At 49.7% G+C, this 17611-nt stretch overlaps 1 protein-coding gene and 2 long non-coding RNA genes across 4 annotated transcripts in view; 2 read left to right on the top strand and 1 right to left on the bottom strand.

Moving 5' to 3' along the window:
* Positions 1 to 13: 13 nt before the first annotated feature.
* LOC149874030 (uncharacterized) lies at positions 14 to 4618 on the top strand. The gene is made up of 3 exons (XR_016443273.1): positions 14 to 109; positions 844 to 1004; positions 2169 to 4618. It is a non-coding gene; the product is annotated as an uncharacterized LOC149874030 (long non-coding RNA).
* Positions 4619 to 11521: 6903 nt separating this feature from the next.
* Positions 11522 to 16016, top strand: LOC149874029 (uncharacterized). Its single transcript, XR_016443271.1, has 2 exons — positions 11522 to 11896; positions 14799 to 16016. It is a non-coding gene; the product is annotated as an uncharacterized LOC149874029 (long non-coding RNA).
* Positions 14974 to 17611, bottom strand: part of CD4 (CD4 molecule) — a 77484-nt gene continuing 74846 nt past the window's right edge. For both annotated transcript variants that reach the window (XM_090055227.1, XM_090055222.1), the window contains exon 10: positions 14974 to 15113. In XM_090055227.1, coding sequence (XP_089911353.1) covers positions 15083 to 15113 — 31 coding nt within the window. In that variant the 3' untranslated portion in view covers positions 14974 to 15082. The remainder of the gene's footprint in view (positions 15114 to 17611) is intronic.

Raw genomic sequence — 17611 nt, 5'->3', positions numbered from 1 at the left:
GGGCGCCCGGCCCCCGCTCCTGCCGCCGGGAGGCCCCAGCGCGGCGCAGCCGGGGGCGGGGAGGGCAGCGGCTCGGCGGCGGCATCGACTGCGGAGGGCGCGTGTGCGCGTGAGTGTGTGTGCCCTGTGGGTGTGTGCGGGCGTGACAGCCCGGGTGTGCGTGCGTGCGACAGCCTGCGACGCGTGCGTGCGTGTGTGTGTGTGCGCGCGTGTGGCGGCGGGGCTGCGGGAGGTGTTTGATGCTCGCGGCCAAAGGAGCGAGTCCGCCCGGGCCGGGCTGGTCCGTGCAGGGGCGTGTACAGCATATGGCGGCGGGCGCTGACTGAGGGTGCGAGGCTCGCGTGTGCCACGGGAAGTGCGTGCGTGCGTGTGTGCATCAGGCATGCTGTGTGGGGAGGGATGGGGCACAAGGTGTGCATGTGTCTCGGATCAAGTGCTCCCTGGGGGGATGGGAGGGACGGGACAGGGTGGGTGTGTTTGGGAGAGGGAGTGGGTGAGCACCCAGGCCCTCACCTTACACTTCAGGGTTGAGCCCTGACTGGTTCAGGACAAGCTGTGCTCTGAACAGCCGGCAGTTTGACAGCCCTTCTGCCCCTCTCTTGTCTCCTCCACCCCCAAAGCGCCTAGGCTGGGGATGTGCAGGAACAAGGGTCCCTCCTGGGCGGGAGTGTTGTGGCTCCCCCCTAGACAAGCCATGAGGAGCAGCATGTCAGGTAGTCAGATGCAGCACTGGGGTCTTGGGGGGCTGATGTCTCCAGGCAGCAAGGGCCACCACAATGCAGAGGCTGGCTGGGGGGCAGCTAAGAGCACTCTGGCATATTGGGCCTTTCCTTTCACTACCAGGGTGCCCGGCCCCAGGGCAGCTGTGTGAGCAAGACTGGGAGCAAGATGTGTGAGCCCCCAGGTCTGCAGACTTCACTGGACTAAATCCAAAGCTAGAGGGTCTTCCCTGGATAACAGACCACTGTACTTCCCCTCCTCCAGGCCCTGGGACACCTGCTGAGGTGACTGTACCAATGACTTCTTTGTGGGTGTTAATTCTGAGCAACAGCATCTCTCCCCTCTTCCACTTGGGATGGAAGTCCAGGCTTCCAGACACTGGGAGATCTGGGCTCCTCCCAGCTTTGCCACACACATGTGGTTTCAAGTGCCTGAGGAGCAAAGGGGTTTTGCGTGAGCTCCATGGTGTGCCTGGATGAGGAGAGTGAGAAGTCGATGGAGCCATCTGTTGTGCTGTGGAATCTCTTGGCTTTCAATGCTGAACAGTGATAATAACAGCAAGGCTAAGGAAGGGGGAGGGACTGATATCACAAGAACCAAAGAGAACACAACTTTTTTTTTTTGACATTTCTTTAGCATCTAGGGATGGGACCTGCTTCATAAAAAGCAAGCAGAAACTGGGAAGTATTGGGACAAAATAGCATGGCTTCATGTTAGGCAGAAAGGGAAAGACAAAAACAGACATGGAGAGGGACAATTGGCCCAGTTTATGCTTTCTCATTACTGTACTCCAAAGGCTTTTCTGTGGCTGGAGGCTTGATATTACCCCTCTCACAAGCCTTTGATGAGAGGGATGTGCTAGAGGCATTGCCATAGGGCTGCTGTACTCTGGTTATTTCTAGGAGCACAGGAAGAGTCAGAATGGATTAGCCCACAGACTATCCAGTCAGTGTCTTGTCTTTGGTGGGCAATTATTGACTAACCTGCCCTCAGGAATCCTTTCTTCCAGATTCCTGTCAATTAGCTCTCGGCTTATGTTCTGAAGTAGGAAGCTGTATATCCACTGCTGCCAAGTTCTGTGCAGTTCCATTTGTGACATTTTATACAAATTATTAATGGGCTAATTAGCATATAGCCACATGCTGCTGGTGACAATATGTTTGTACTTAGAGCTGGTGAAAGATCTTTGTTTGACAGCCTTGAAGACTGAACTTTGTTTATCTATAGGGCAGCAATAGGACAAGTTCCCTCTGCATGCTGCCTTGCCTCAGCCCTGATCTGGATGGTGATGTCCTGCAGGGTTCACAGAGTAGTTTTTCTTCAGTGGTCCATGTACTTCTTTGGACTGTGTGACAATTTGTGGAAATCATGGTTGTGACCAATGTTGGTAGAGAAATGTAAGTCCATTTTGTGGGGGATTTTGATTTTAAAATTTGTTCTTGTTCCAGTTGGAGTGAACTAGCAATGTTTTGAAACATTGTGTGAAAGGGAAAGGAGTTCATAACCACAGATCTATGGGGGGCCACAGCCTGCCAGGGGTCTTCCAAGGAGACATGACGGGGAGCTGGCAGAAAATCAGGCAAGTTTCTGAAGAGACTGTGAAAACTGTTCCAGTCTTATTCAATAAAGTTCATTAAATTGCTGAATTCCAATGAAAAAATACTTCATTGAAACTTTTCCAACCACTGCTAGGTGCAAGTGCGTGATGTGGAGACTGGAACTGAGACCCCCACCAAACTCATCTCATATAGAAGTCACTGAATATCCATTTGGTGGGATCAGTTTTTAATCCATCCTGAATCTGTAGTTCAGATTGAGGATTTATAGCTAAGCGGATTTATAGCTCATTAGAATGCCCTGAGGCATTCAAGCCCCTCGTAAGTGCCAATATTATTTTGCTTTCTGGAAAAACAGATTTTTTAAAATTCTGCTCTTTGTGGAGCTTACACAGGAAGGGTCACCGACTCTTTGGGCACACAGGCAAAATGACCTACACATTATTTACTATTCTTGTCCTTCAAACTACAGTCAAGTGCCACATCCTTGAAAGAGCAGCTGCCATTGACTGTGTCACAAACAGAAAATACAGTTCTCTGACAAATAACCCAGCATCCAAATTAACTTCTAAATATAACACTATGCAAAACAGAATCATTTCAGCTATTATCCAGGACCTTCCCACTACCTTGGTGGCGGGGAGGGGTCATACAAAAATGCATTTTTCTGTTTCACACAAATCATGAACCCATGATCCTTAGATCTACACTAACCAATCTGCCACTGGGTTATATAACTCTTTGTGTGACTGCTCCAGGATGCTGATTAGGTTCCGTTCCAGGCTGTATGAGCAGAGTACAGTCTAATGGCCAGAGACAACCCAACCAAGCACATGAATTGCACCTTCTCACTAAAGAGGCAGTACAGATGTAGCTTTGGTCTGTCAGATTAGAGCCTAGATTCTATTTCTAGATCTGCCTGAAACGATTTAGTGAAGCCTCTCAATTATTTTACCTGCAAACTGAGTGACTGATTGTTGTTTTAGCTAAAGTAAGGGGACACAAGGCATTAATATGAGTTATGAACTGCTCAGAATACCCATACTAACATCATGTACTGAAAGAGCTGGGATGGAAATTTGCAGCTTCTGTGGTTACATTCAAATACACATGCCTTTCGGCAACTGGGCAGCATGTAAAGGGAAGATCTCTTTCTCATCTATGTGTGTGACATATTTTCTTGAGGTAAGGGAAGGTGTGATAGTCCTGTCAAATGTGTGAGAGGTACAATTCAAGTTATTTGGCAGATCCATACATTTCTCCTGCTTTTGCCTGTGCCTAATGCAACAACATGAATGTTCCCACTATCTACAAGCATCGAAGCCAGTGGTCTCCAACCTTTTTATGGTGAAGATCACTTTTCGGCACCCCAGGATCTACTGCCCACCCACCTCCTGGACAAGCCACCCAGGCTCTCATCCCACTCACCCAGCCCAGCCTGGGGGGCATGGGGCATGGCTCTGCCCAACCACATGCATCCTCCCGCTCCCCATCGTGGAGCCTCTGATACACTAAGATCAACTGACCATTGATCTAAGCCATTTGAGAATCTTGTTGAACTCTTGGCTCAATGTTGCCCATGAGCAGTGAGATCCACAAGATGTATGATGTGTAAAAGTATTTTCTTTAGCCATTTTAAATGTGCTACTTTTCAATTTCACTGAACTCCCTCTTGTTCTCATTTTCTGAGAATGGGTAATCAGAGAGCTTGGTTCAAGTTTTCTGTGTCCTATCCATTATTTTGTAGGCATTTCTTCTTTAAACAGAACAGGACTTTTCTCTGAGTGGTTTTAGCAGATTCAGAACACATTTAATCATAGAAGCACAGAAGAATAAGGCCAGTCCAGGCCCCTGATGGATGTAGGGTAGCAGACACCGAAGACGAAAGGATTAGGCTTCAAAATGACCTTGATTAATTGGAAAAAGATCTGAAATAAATAGGACAAAATTTAATGAAGACGAGTGCAAAGTACATCCCTGTCTAAACCACCCCGAACAAATGTTTGCCTGACCTGCACTTAAAAACTTCTAATGATGAACATCCCACAGCTGCTCTGAGGAACTTGTTGCAGTGCTTAATCACCCTCATGGTGAGATAGTTCCTTCTGTAATATCCAGCCTACATCTCCCTTGTAGTTTAAGCCCATTGCTTCTTGTCCTGTGCCCTGTAAACAACAACAAGAAAAAATGGTTGATTGCAATCCTGTTTATAAATCCCCTTGTATTTGAGGATTGTTATCAAATCCCTCCCTCAGTCTTCTCCAGACTAAATAATTCCAGTTCCTTGGAATTCTCGTCTTAATTCCTGTTTTTAGACCTCTTATCATTTTGGTTACTCTTGGCTGGACTCTTTTTAATTTGTCCACATCTTCCTTGAAGTGTGATGCCCAAATTGGACACAGCACTTCAGGTGAGGCCTCACCTATGCAGAATAAAGTCAGTTGGTTTCTGTCACGAGGTCTTGCTTTTCTGTTTTCTTGTCCTCTAAGTCTAGAAGACTTCTGGGCTAAGTACAGACAGTCAGAAAACCTGAGGCTGAATTGATTCAATCTTTGCAGGTTCATCTGAGCTGCATAGATTGAACCAATAAGCAAGTGAACAAACATTCACTGTTGATTCTGGAAATGCAGCCACATGCCTGCAGTAGCCCAGGCCAGGAGCCAAGGGGTGCTAGAGGATGCCTCCCTGCTCCACTGCACCAGACAGCTTAGGCCAAATCTAGCCCCATCCCCTCCACTGGAGCAGGGGTGGGGAGGCAGGGCATTGCTGAGGAAAGCATCCTGAGATGCTGGGGGACTGCATTAACTTGAATCTGGAGGAGTCCAGCACTTCTGCAGGCAGCTTAGCCAAGGTGACTGCAAAGTAAACAGCCAAGGCTGAAGCAAGGGTTCAAAGCCAAGGACTAATTTGTGCCCTCTGATTTCAGAGAACTCCTCCTCATAGTAAATGAGGAGAATGGCAGAGAATAGGGTGCTGAGAGCCCTGGAGAAGAGATTCCCTGGTTCATGCATACAGGGGACAGCATGCCAGCGGCAGTGGAGATCAGATGGTGGAAAACTGCTTAGAGAAGCCCATTTGTTAACAGCCCCCTCTAGTGAGTGGGAGGGGTTTGGATGCAAACCCACACACAAAACCCAGGTTTTCTGCTAGCAAGACCATGCTGGCAAATATTAAATAGTAAAGAAATTGGCAGAGCAAAGCTGGGCAGCTGCAATTTCCCCTCTTCTACAGCATCACAGTCCCCCTCACCACAGGGGAAGGGCAAGGTGAGCAGCTGAAAGGTGCTCCATTGTCACTGCTGGACTTGGCCGATAAGCCATTACAGTAAAAAGCAGCTATTGGAAACATTTGTTTTCTCGTTGAAATAATGGAAAACAATAAACAGCTGGCTGAAGTGTGAGGCTTGCACTTTGGGGATATAGCAAGAAGCATTCAGAGCCATTCCAGACCAAAGACAATGTTGAGGAATAGGATGCCCCAGGGAGGATGAGTCACACAGCCCAACTGAATGGATTGATTCTGACAGACACCACCAGAATCATAGCCTCACACCTTCTGGTTAAAAGACAGAAATTGACTGGGAAACAGAAGGGACCAAGAGAAGTATGGCCATGAGCTAGTTTAGTTTGGACATTTCTGTCTGAGGAGAGCTGGACAGGGCAGCATCTTTACAGAACACACAGAGGTGCCAGTGCCCCTCCAACCTGACTACAGCCCTTCTGAGGTATTCCAAGGTATTTCAGGGGCAGCATGGCCCAGGTGGGCAGCCTGGCCAAGGCCATGTGGGACAGGCACAGGTCCATGAAGACAGCAGCTGCTTCTCAGGACACCAGCATAGCCTGGGAGTGAGGGGCACAGGACCCTTTGGTTAGCCAGGTGCAAGTGGCAAGGTGCTCTTTTGGTGCAGCCTGACCACCAGCCCCCGTGGTTGTGGGGCAAGCTGCCAGCAGATCAGGCAGCCCCGGAGCTGCAGGGGGGCCAGTTCCGTCCCCTGTGCAGTGGCAGTTTAAAAATATGTGTTAAAAAGTAATGAAATTAGTGAAATGACACTTAATTAAATTTATTAAAATAATGAAATTGGAACAGTTTTGGTGAACTGTACATGTCAGCGACCTGTGAGTTACACATCACTGACCAGTCTGTAGTGGGCATTAGTGGTTTGGCAGTGCCCTTTGCTATAATTCAGTACCAGAAAGATCAGCAGGGTGGATTCTTATGTTGTACCCTCTGCAGGAATTTATTGTAAATAGCTTTATTCAATTTAATAGCCGTCACTTGTACACAGTGACAGAACAAATTAAAACACACCATGTCTATTTTGGGGGCATACAATAAATACATTTAGTTTAATGAGGACTAAGCCACCATCACATGTTCAGGCACCCTTTATGTTTCTTCCTGGGTGTCACTGGTACATGTTGTAGGGCTTAGGTCCCTGCTTGACCAGCACCCTACCCGGGGTTACCACCACCTACCTGTTTTGGTCGCTGCTTCTGCTTGCTCATCAAGACTTGATGTTCTTCTTGGGAGACAGTTCCTGGCAGGTGGCTTGTGGGATTCCACAACCTGTTTTTTTTTGTGGGGCTCCAACTTCCCCTTTACCCCACCCTTACTACATCCAAGGCTGAAATAGATGTCAGTGTTCTCAATTACAGATGATCACTTCTCATTTGGAAGTCCCGGCATTGAGGGATGAAAGACCTCCTGGGTGCTGGCTCTTTGTAGGCCATCCCCTGGCTACAGACTGAGGCCACTGCAACTGAACTCACCTTAGTCTTGAGGTACTAGTGTTCTCATAAAGGAAACCCAGAAGCAAACGTCAACAAAAATCAATCAGCGTCTGCTGGTGTGGGTCCTAGGTTGTGCTTTCCCAGGCCCACAGACCTCTGGCTGGGTGCTTCTTATCTCACACTTTAACGAGCTATGCTCCCACTACACCCTTACAGCCCTGATATGGACCCACCAATGGGTCACTGCCCCTTCCCGCCTCAGCCCCATCTGACCCGAGGCTGGGTCTGGCCAGGTTGCTCCTGCCATCATTCCAGTTACCCGCCTCAGCGGTCCTGTTCTGCTCTCCGCTGTGCACTGGCCCCTTGTTGCTGCTCCACTGTGATGCCAACCGCTCTGCTGCCTAGCTCAGCCTGGAGCTTCTGCCCCTCCTCAGGGGTTCCCCAGTGGCATGGCTCTCCTGCAGCACAAGGCCTGCTCCTGTCAGCCTCTGTGCTGCACACCACTTCCCCACCTTGCTCGGTGGCATCCCATAGCGTCTCCTAGCTGCCCATCTCTCTCTCCTCCACTCCTCCAGTCATGCTCCTGGCTGCCTCTTCATGGGCCTGCTCTTCTCCTGGGCCCTGCCCTTTCTCCCCGCTGATTTGCAGGCTCAGGCTGCTCCGAAAATGGCGCTCCTGAGCTTCTCATCCACTCACAGCTGCTGCTCATCAGCTTTCCTATGGTCAGTGATGGGGAAAGTCAGGGTGAGCTGTCTCTTCCCCTTTCACACTGGGCTTGAAGTAGAGCACAGTCTCTGGGACCTCCAGAGGAATGAATGGGATCCTGGGGCCTGACTCAGCCACAAGTGAAACGGCTGAAAACGTGTTTGTGGAAATGCTGGTTCCTCATACCAGCTTAGGAGCTGCTAGATGTGGGGAACAGCAATAACACAGAGGCAAACGCAGTAGATAAACATCGGCGTTCCTCTCCTTTCTACATGGTTGCTTTTTGATATTGTCACATGTCATTGGGAAGTTCTGCCTTCTTTTATTGTTTTCTCATTACCAAAACTGTTGTGCATTGTTTTTGTATGTTCTTTTGTGCTCTTTCATGTTAGCATGCTATTTTCTTGTTAATGCAGTGTTGTAAATGAAGTTCTGCATGACTGCTGATGACTTAGGTATATCATTGTGCCTGCCTTGTTGCTGGGCAGTGTTGTATATTACTGTGATGGGTATCATCATTGTGCTTGTAGATGTGTACTATTATGGCCATCTATCAACTCTTCCACACAATTATTGCACCATTATATGTGTATTTGTTTCTTTTAAACATCACATGTTGCTGCACTTTTAGTTCATTGTGGTTGTACCATTATCTATTTTTGTGTAGTATATTTATGTATGTTCATGGTTGCCATTTAGCATTGTGGCTGTTATTATGAAGGTGTAGGGGCAACACCACAGTTAAGCTTGCAGCCATATTTTAATTTTAATAGAATGAAAAGTGTTCTATAAAATTTGGCAGACAAGGTTGTTTGGGTGAATCTGATATCTTTTATTAGACAAACTTAAATTGTTGGAAAAAATGGTTTGGCAAGCATTCAGGTTTAAAGTGATGAAATATATTGTGAAAGAAATATTGTAGTTTGTGGACTGCTTGAAAATTTCAGGGAATTTTGAAGGAAAAATGAGGTAATTTTTACTCATTTCAAAAAGCACTATATGTCCCAAACTTTTCCAGCATCTATATTTTATTCCTTTTTAAAAACATGCCCAAGCATATGGAGCTATGAAATAAATGTCTGTGAGTCTTTGCTACAAGCAGTTGAGGAGAACATTTGTTGAAAGTTGAACAAACACAGGGAAAAGATAGTCCAAAATTAGGGCTGTGTAAGGCTTCGGACAGAGTTTCGGATCCGCTTCGGGGTCCGCAGCAGCACATCCGGGTCGAAGCGCTGTCTTGTTCGGCTTCCCCAAGTGGTTCGGAGCCGCCTGAGAGATCCGGCCATAGGGTACAATGGGGAAACAATAAAATATCTATAACTTTGTTGGTTTTTGTCCGATTTGGATGAAATTTTCAGAAGTGGTACACTCTGCTGAGAGGATGAAGCTTGCCAAGTTTCAAGAAGGTCGATGCAGGGGTTTTGGGGAAACAGCACCCCAAATTCTTTAAAGCAAAACTCCTGTCACATCTATGTATTACAACACAAGGGGGTCAAAACTGCAGGGCTGGTAGCTCTTACTGAGGCCACAAAGCCTGCCGAGCTTCAAGAAGATCGGTGCAGGGGTTTCGGGGGAACTGCCTCTCAAGCTGCAGACAAGCAAAACTGGTGCCATGGTGCTTGTGGGACTGACTGTGTCTGTCTTGGGGCGGGGAGGGGAGACTGCTGCAGGCCTGGCTGCTGAGCTGCTGTGTTACCAGTTACCAATCAATGAATCAATCATGATTCACTCAGGGACCAGGGACTCTGGGACCAGCTCAATACATAGGACCTGCTGCTACATAAGGACTTAATGGGCATCGAAGAGGAAAGACTCAACACAGACAATCAACTGCCCAGGACAGACACAGTCTTGGCACAAGTTTTGTCTGTCAGCAGCTGGGGGTGCAGGGTCCCAGGACCCCCCTGCTCCGATCTCCTCCACAGCTGGCAGGCATCACAGCAGAGGCCACCATCCCTGCAGCTGTTGCCCCGCTGCGTCTTAACACACTCAGGGTCACCCATGGCACGAGTCTTGCTTGTCCACAGCTTGAGGTACAGTCCCCCCCAAACCCCTGCACTGATCTTCTTGAAGCTTGGCAGGCTTTGTGGCCTCAGTAAGAGCTACCAGCCCTGAGGTTTTAACCCTCTCTGTGGCGTGACACACAGCTGTGACCTGAGTTTGGCTTTCAAGAATTTGGGATACAGTTCCCCCCAAGCCCCTGCACTGATATTCTTGAAACTTGGCAGGGTTCATGCTCTTAGCAGAGGCTATTATCCCTGCAAGGTTCATCCAATTCAGACAAGAAACAACAAAGTTATAGATATCTCATTGATTCCCCATTATACCCTATGGCCGGATCTCCGAGGCGACTTTGGAGTCGCTTCGGCCAGATCAAGGTAGAAACCCGGCTCAGAGCTCTGGATCAGATCATGGGCATCTGAAGCGGCTGCTCCGAAGCCAGATCGGATCACTGGCAACTCGCACAGACCTATCCAAAATACACTTCCTGAGTGACCTAGTAGTGGGCTAGTAGTATTTCTGCACCACGTACACATAAATGCATAGAAAGTTGTGAAGCACTCAGATACTTCAGTTAAGGGAGTCCATATAAGTGACATGCATAAGCATTCAGCAGGCAAGGATTTTTGTGGGTGATGTCTTTCATTGCACTCACTGACTGCATGGTTGGAATAGTCTTAGAATGCATTGCAGTCTAAAGCTTGTCTAAGTCTATCCCAATATGCAGTTGGTCCAATAAAAGATACTGCTCACAAAAATCCTTGTCTCTCACATATTTCCTGGACCATCACAGCTACAATATTATTCCAATTATTCCAATAGCTGTACTCCCTATTAGGGCTTTAAAAGCCCATTTTGAATATCACATATAGATTGTGATGACATAATGTTATGGATGCGTATGCTTTGTTGACCATTTAGGAGTGACACAGAGTCTAGCATACTGCTTATCATAGGCACCTACTCTGTTGGCGCTCTGGGGTTCAAGCACCCACCAAAAAAAAAATAGTGGGTGCTCAGCACCCAGAAGCCACAGCTGTTTTCTGCTTGCACAGGTTAAAAAAAACCCAAAACACACTTTACTGGATGAAACAGTGCATTACTCCAACCCAGCTCTGCAGCTTCTCTATAGATTGGGTGCTTCAGCAGGACTTTCTGGCACTTTTAGCTAAAACTGATTCAATCCACTATTAGATAAAAGTGCCAAAAAAGCCCCATTAAAGCACCCAGTCTTTACAGATGCCACAGGGTGATGTTGAAGTAACATACTGCTGCTTCTGGGCATGCATGGGGCTCAGTGCAAGAATGTACCAAGTTTAAAGTAAAACACAAGGGTTGTTTTTTTAATGTCTTCAAGCACCCAGTGGCAAAACCCAAAGTCAGCGTCTATGCTGTTTCTTATCATTCTGCAGGGTGTCAGAAGATGCAGCCGAACATAGATTGAATGGGACTGTGGGACGGGAGAGTGGTGTTTTGTTCTCTTTTAAGCATTTAGCCTTAGTCTTTTGTAAATCTGCTCCTGCCTTGGAGTTAATAGGTCCAGTTGTTTCTTAGATAAAATAGGTCCCAGGTACAAATGGATATTTTAAGAGCTATAGTTCTCTGATGCTCAGAACAAACTGTTCTTGACCACAGGGAGTGTATAAGTAATGCTACATCTGGGCATGGGAGACAGGTGCCTCCTGAGTCTGGGGGGGCATTTGCAGAAGCTGGCACTAGGGATGGGACCAGCAAGCACCTTCAGAAGCTGCCAGTGGTGGTGGCGGCGGTGTGGACAGGGCTGGCAAGCACTCACAGAAGCTGGCATCAGTGGCGTTAGTGGGGACGGGGCTGGTGAGTACCTGCAGAAGCCAGCGGCGGTGGTGGCAGGGACAGAGCTGGCGAGCACCCACAGAAGCAGTGTTGGCAGCAAGGATGGCCCTGTCGGGGGGGCGGGGCATGTGCCCCTACTGTATCCCCCACCAGTCACCTATGCATCTGGGTATTTCTTTTTCCCCATGCAGCAACGGGAGAGTGTGTGCCTGCGCCCATCTGGGTTTAATTCCCACAGACCCATGCGGTTACTGAAGCACTGGAGCCTGCTAAATCTCAGAAGTATGTAATTCCATGCATGATTCTTTGGCCAGACGAGCACCCCTGTTTGGGTTGCCTGTGAGGGTTGAACATTATCCGTAAAGCCTTGAGGTAAGGGTTGCCTTTGTTAGTTCAAACTCAGAGCAGAGTCATATATTTCTACATTGCTCCAGGCACTGCAGGACGACAAAGAGACACACTGCAAGAGTATATGCTACAAGTTTTCTTTAGCTTACTTCTAGAGCTTTGCACAATTTGCTTTCAGCTAAATTGGAGTGATCTTAAGCTGCAATAGCCCTACTGTGTCTTATACCCAGGCAGGGGCTGCTGCTGGGTGCCAGGCAGCTGCCAGGGGGCAGGCAGGGCTGGGCAGCAGGTGGCACAAACATGACCTCCAGGGCCAGAACAGTGTTCAGCACCTGGTGGTCAGCATCCACAGCCTGCACTGCCTGGGCCAGGATGGCATTCTGCTCCAGCAGCAGGTCAAGCTGCTTGCGCTTCAGGGCCAGGAGCTGTGCCCAGAACTCATGAACGACACATGCCCCTGGTGGCTGGGGGGGCACAGTGGCAGTAGATGTGTGGCAACCACCCACAGACACCACCAGCAGCATCATTGGCAATTGCGGACCATCCGCAGATGCCGCCGGCGGTGTTAGTGTGGTGAGCGGCGGCAGCGCCTTTTTGTAGCGGGTGCACCGCCACGCTCAGGGGGCACATGTGTACCTGCGTGCACCCCCTATGTGTTGCCCCTGCCAGAACTCGTGGTCCTGCCCGGTCCTGTTAGGGGCCACAAGATTAGTCCCGCCCCTTGGCAGCCTGTCCTGAACCTGCAGGTGCTGCAGGGTATTGCCTCTGCTGCATGGCTGTCAGTCACATGCCCCCACATTGTGCACATAGACCATCGGGGTACTAATGGCCCATGGCAGGCAAAGCCTCCCTGTGGCACGAGGTCCTGGCAAGCCCCAGGACTGCATGTGGTGGGCTGCCATCTCTATCGCATGAGGTTCACACGCCTGAGCCCTATGTCCCTGGGCTTCCATCCTAGGAATTTGAACCATCTCAACTGTCTAGAAACCCTACAATACTGCAATTGTTTACATGACTGCTATGAAAGATTTGAGGACAGTGGCTGATAAGATGAAAGTACTCTCTGATGGAAGGTCACATGGAGAAAATATGCTGGTTCCACAGTCTTGAAAGGATAGAAACCTGAGCTAAAGCTCAGGACTAACCTAAATAAATGAAGTGGTACATAGGAGAGAGCCAAGTTCCTGGGCTGAGCCCAAAGTTATCTACAACTACCATTTGAAAAGGTATAATTTTATTTTAGCAGTCCCTAAAAACTGAGAATGGAGCTGTAAAAATTGGGCCTGGGCACACTGTGCTAGAGATGGATTTTCCATTAGAGCAAACTAGGCAGTCTGTCCCAGCCAAAAGACTCCAAAGAAACGATAGAATAAACCCCCTTCAGGTATACTGTGGTCTAAGGCTGTAGGTAGACCAGGCTGTAGACCAGGGCAGGCAAAATACAGCCCATGGGATAGATCTGGCCCACCGGGTGATTTCACCCAGCCTACGGGCAGGTGCCTATCAATTCACTGCATCTGGCCCAGCCCCAAGCTGCCTCAGCTGTGCTCGCATGAGGCCGAGCCTTGTTCACTCCCACCGAGTAAACAAGAGCTGTGCTTCCATCCTTGCCCATGGGACAGCCCTGACCCCGGCCCCGCAGGTAATGAAGTGGCAGCAGGCATGCTGCGGGGTACGGGGGAAATGGCGGTAACTAGGAGCAGGGGGGAGGGAAGTGGTGGCAGTGGAGGGATGACAAAGCAGGGGCAGCAGTGGGTGGGCAGGGGGGGAAGGTAGGAAACCAGCAGGGGAAGGGCGGCAGTGGCTGCAGGCAGGGGTGGGGGAAGTGGTGGTGGTGGCAGTGGTGACAGTGGCGACAGCAAGGGTGTGGGGGGGATTGGCAGTGGTACCAGCAGCGGGTGGGAGTGAAGTGGCAGCTGGGCCGTGGCAGCGGTGCCATAGGGCTGCAGCTGGGGCCAGTGGGGACCTAGGGCAGGGTGGCTGGAGTGCAGAGCCCAGACTGGGAGGGGCATGGGGTCCTCCTGGCTCCATTGCGAGGGGCTCACATGCAGTTCCCAGGTTCTCCACCTCAGCCATGTGCCTCTGGGGGAAGCCCCATGCAATGGAGCCAGTGGTCCGACACCACTCACTGCTGTGTACAGGTGATGGGGAACGGTGGGGAGCTCTTTGCTTTGGAGCCGAGCTTGCTCCACCCCTCTCACTGCCACTCTGGATAAGCCCCATGACCTGCACCGCCGGCTTCATTGTGTTTTTTGGGAAGAGAGTACAGTGGGAGATGAGTGGTGGAGAGGTGATTGTGGTGAATACCATGGGAAACACTCACCTTCACCTGCAGTAGAATGACTCAATCACATACCTGTAGCATGACTGGCTGTCTTGTCCTTGATCCTTTTGGTCTTAACCAGAGGGAAAAGCAGCATCTTGTTCAATGTTGTCTACCCCAAGCGAGGACTATGATTCCTGATTTAATTTGACACTTAGCCCTGACAACCTGAACCAGTGGATCTGTCTCTTGCCTAACACTTGGCCTTGAGGGTGGGTGCACTGGAGAAGGTAGAGTGGTATAATGGGGAATGAGTGGTTGGGGGTGTTGGGAAGGGTTGTTGAAATGCAGCCAGGTAGAGGTGGAGGCAGTGGGGATTGTTAGTGTGTGCAGTGGAAAACACCAGCAGAGGATGGTTTTGGGGGAATAGGAATGGTGGTGGGTGCTGGTTGGCAAGTGAACACACATTGTAGAGGCAGGTAGAAAACCCAGGATAGTCACAGGTTTCTGGAAGCAGGAGAGGCAGATGGTTTGGGGAGCCTAGACTGTGAGGTATGCAAGGGACATCTAGAACTGTGGATGGGAAACAGATAATGGTGGTTCAAGAAAACTAAGTCTGATTGTGCAGTTGAATCCCTAATATTATTTATTGCATTTGGGCAGGTACAGGAAGCTTCTGAGAAGTTCCAGAAGGTCAGTCAAAGCAAAATACAAACGTGCTTTTCCACTCAGCATGTCTCCTCTTGAAGCTGGGGCTGAGCCATAACCCTGGGAGGAGCCTTATCCAGCTTATTGGCTCCTAGCCATAGAAGATACCTTCATAGTAATGAGGCTGGATGAAAGATGAGAGACCAAAATACTAAATACATAGAACAGAAGAGGAGCTGGATCCAAGCAAGCAGTCAGTGCTGGAAGATAATGGCAGCAACTGCATGGAGTCCTTTGCCTCAGGCCTCAAAGTAGTCAATCCTTAGACGACTGCAAGAGAAAGAAATTACATTGTATGGCAGGGGTGGGCAATTACTTGGGCTAGAGGGCCAGTTAAAGAGTTTGCGTGAGTTGTTGCGGGCCCAGGGGTGGGAGGTGCTGGTGTGGGTGGAAGGGGTAGGGCAGAGGGCAATTGATCTTATCCAGACCCAGCCTTGCTGCCAGGGCACTCTGGCCCACCTACTCACACACACTGCCAGGGGTGCCAGATGGAGCAGGTGGCTGGGCAGGATCTCCATGGATACTGGCCTGGACCCCCGTGTGTAGGGCACGCTTGGCTGAGCAGATGTGATGGGGCCACAGGTGGGTGGGGATCAGCATCCAGGAACAGGACAAGCAGGAGTACCGCCCCTGCCCTACCACACAGCCTTGGAGGGGTGGGACTGGCTGCACACACCGTGACTTGAGCTGCCCCCTGGGCTGGGTGGGGCTAAGAGATAGAATCCCTTGAGGGCACCATATTTTGCCCACCCCTGCTGTATGGTAGCCCAGAGGTGAAAGGCTCCACCTTCTGCAGGTTGACCCTCTAAACCAGTCAGTTCCCTGCCATTTGGCCAGATTAGAAGACATACAAAGATGTTACAAAACAGAGGGAGCATTACCATTCGTACAAAATTGCCTGTGCATTCATGTGATTAATGCACTTTGTTTCTCCTATACTTACCCTGACTTGTTTATTGGGCTGAGGGAGTTGCAGAGTGATTGTACTGCTACCTGTTTTGCACAGCTTTACTTGCTGATACAGATGTAACAGAATTCTATTTCCCTTTGGGCCTCTACATGGCAGTTTTCAAGACATCTCCCTGGTCATTTTTGGCCCTGGATTTACATGGTAGCTCATGAGCACAATGGAGTTACGCACTGGCTAGGCACATATGCAGCTACATGTGTGTATATTTAGTGGAAGTCCTGGAAAAATGATGGGGGCTAAAGGATTGTCTTGTATTTTAGCCCCAATAATGGACTGGTCAGGCCACTCCAGCAGGTTCTAGGCTTACCCAAAGGAAGCTTGCCCTTGACTCTCTCTGACTTCCCTATAATATGCCACAGTGCATGTATTTCCTAGGCCTTTCTCTGGCACTCCTGAAGTGGAGCTGCTGCATTTAATAGTCATAAGAAAAACTGAATGAAGGGCTGTGCAGCAGCTTCAGTCCCCTTGGAAAGACGGTTCTAGGCCAAAGCCCAGGGCTCCTTCCCTTCCAGTCCAACAGTCAGTTCACTGAGCCTCACTCCTATGACATGGGACAAGGCAGATGTTTCCTCTCACAGTATCCTCTTGTGGTTGCCCAGGGGACCAGTTCCAAAACAGCTGCATAATGTCCGTCCTGTAGTGGAGTGGTCAGCATACAAGTGTGGAAGACTTACTAGTAATTGCCTGTCCTGCACGCTGAGCTCAGGGAACCTTGATTTGATTGGTGGAACACCCCCACCAATCAGATAATGGCAGAGAGGTGCTTGTCCTGCCCCTGGTTTAAGCCTGCCCCAGAGAGCCGCAACCTGGTTTAAGCCTGCGCTCTGCAGGTCCAGCAGAACTCCGGGGGTTGAGCCTCCCAAGAGTCTAAAAGAAGCAGCATGCCCAGCACGTGGCAGACACTTTGGGGGATGGAGAAGAGAGCAGGACCAAGAAGAACTGCCCAGCGGGTGGATGCTGCTGCCCTGAAGAGCACCTGTAGATGTCTCTCGCTGGACAAGAGCGGCGGATGGCTTTAGCCCCGGTTGATGCACAGTGCGGCGCATGGGGTGAGACCCTGGGAGCTGTGCAAGACAGCTTGGGTCTACAGCCACTCAATGCACACAGCGGTGTGTGGACCTCAGACCCTGGGAGCTGTACAGGCAACTTGGGTCTGCAACCAGGGGGAGCAGCCCTGGGCTGGCAGGCTGACCCCCAGGGCTCCCTGCCAGCTGGGGCTGTTCCAGCCCAGCTCCATGTGCTGTGCATGAATAAACTCTGGAGCAATATTGCAATATTGCTCCAGAGTTTATTCATGCAGTGATAGCCTGTATAGACACACCTACAGAGGCTCTGTCAGAGTCTCATTCAACAAATCCTGTTGAATACCTGCCACTACGGCCAAAGAAAATATCTATCAGAGCTGTGCGAAGTTTCGGCTGGCGATTTGATTCAGAGGAGACTCAGCCAGATTTGGTGGCCAAATCTCTGAATCGAAACGGGACCAGTTGAAAGGTTCAAATCGATTCAAAGCTCTCCGAATCTTCAGAAAAGATTCGGAGAGCTTTGATGATTTGGGCAGTCCCAGTGGCTGCAGCAGAGAGCTGCAGCTGGACCCTGTGCTGGTAAGTACTAAGGGCAGGGCAGGGGATCATGCGGGGACCCCTGCCAGCCCTCCCCCCGCAACCCCTGCCTGCAGCAGCTGAATCTCTGAATCAGATTCAGCTGACTCGAATCAGGACAGTGATTCAAATCCCCCAAAAATCAGCCAAATCCGAATCCGAAGAGAATACCAACCGCTTTGCACAGGCCTAATATC

Source organism: Crocodylus siamensis, chromosome 1 (assembly GCF_052110815.1).
Source record: "Crocodylus siamensis isolate JL-2025a chromosome 1, ASM5211081v1, whole genome shotgun sequence".
In the NCBI taxonomy this organism is placed as follows: Eukaryota; Metazoa; Chordata; order Crocodylia; family Crocodylidae; genus Crocodylus; species Crocodylus siamensis.
Note: the sequence above shows the minus strand (reverse complement) of the source record. Positions and strands in the feature narration are given on the sequence as shown.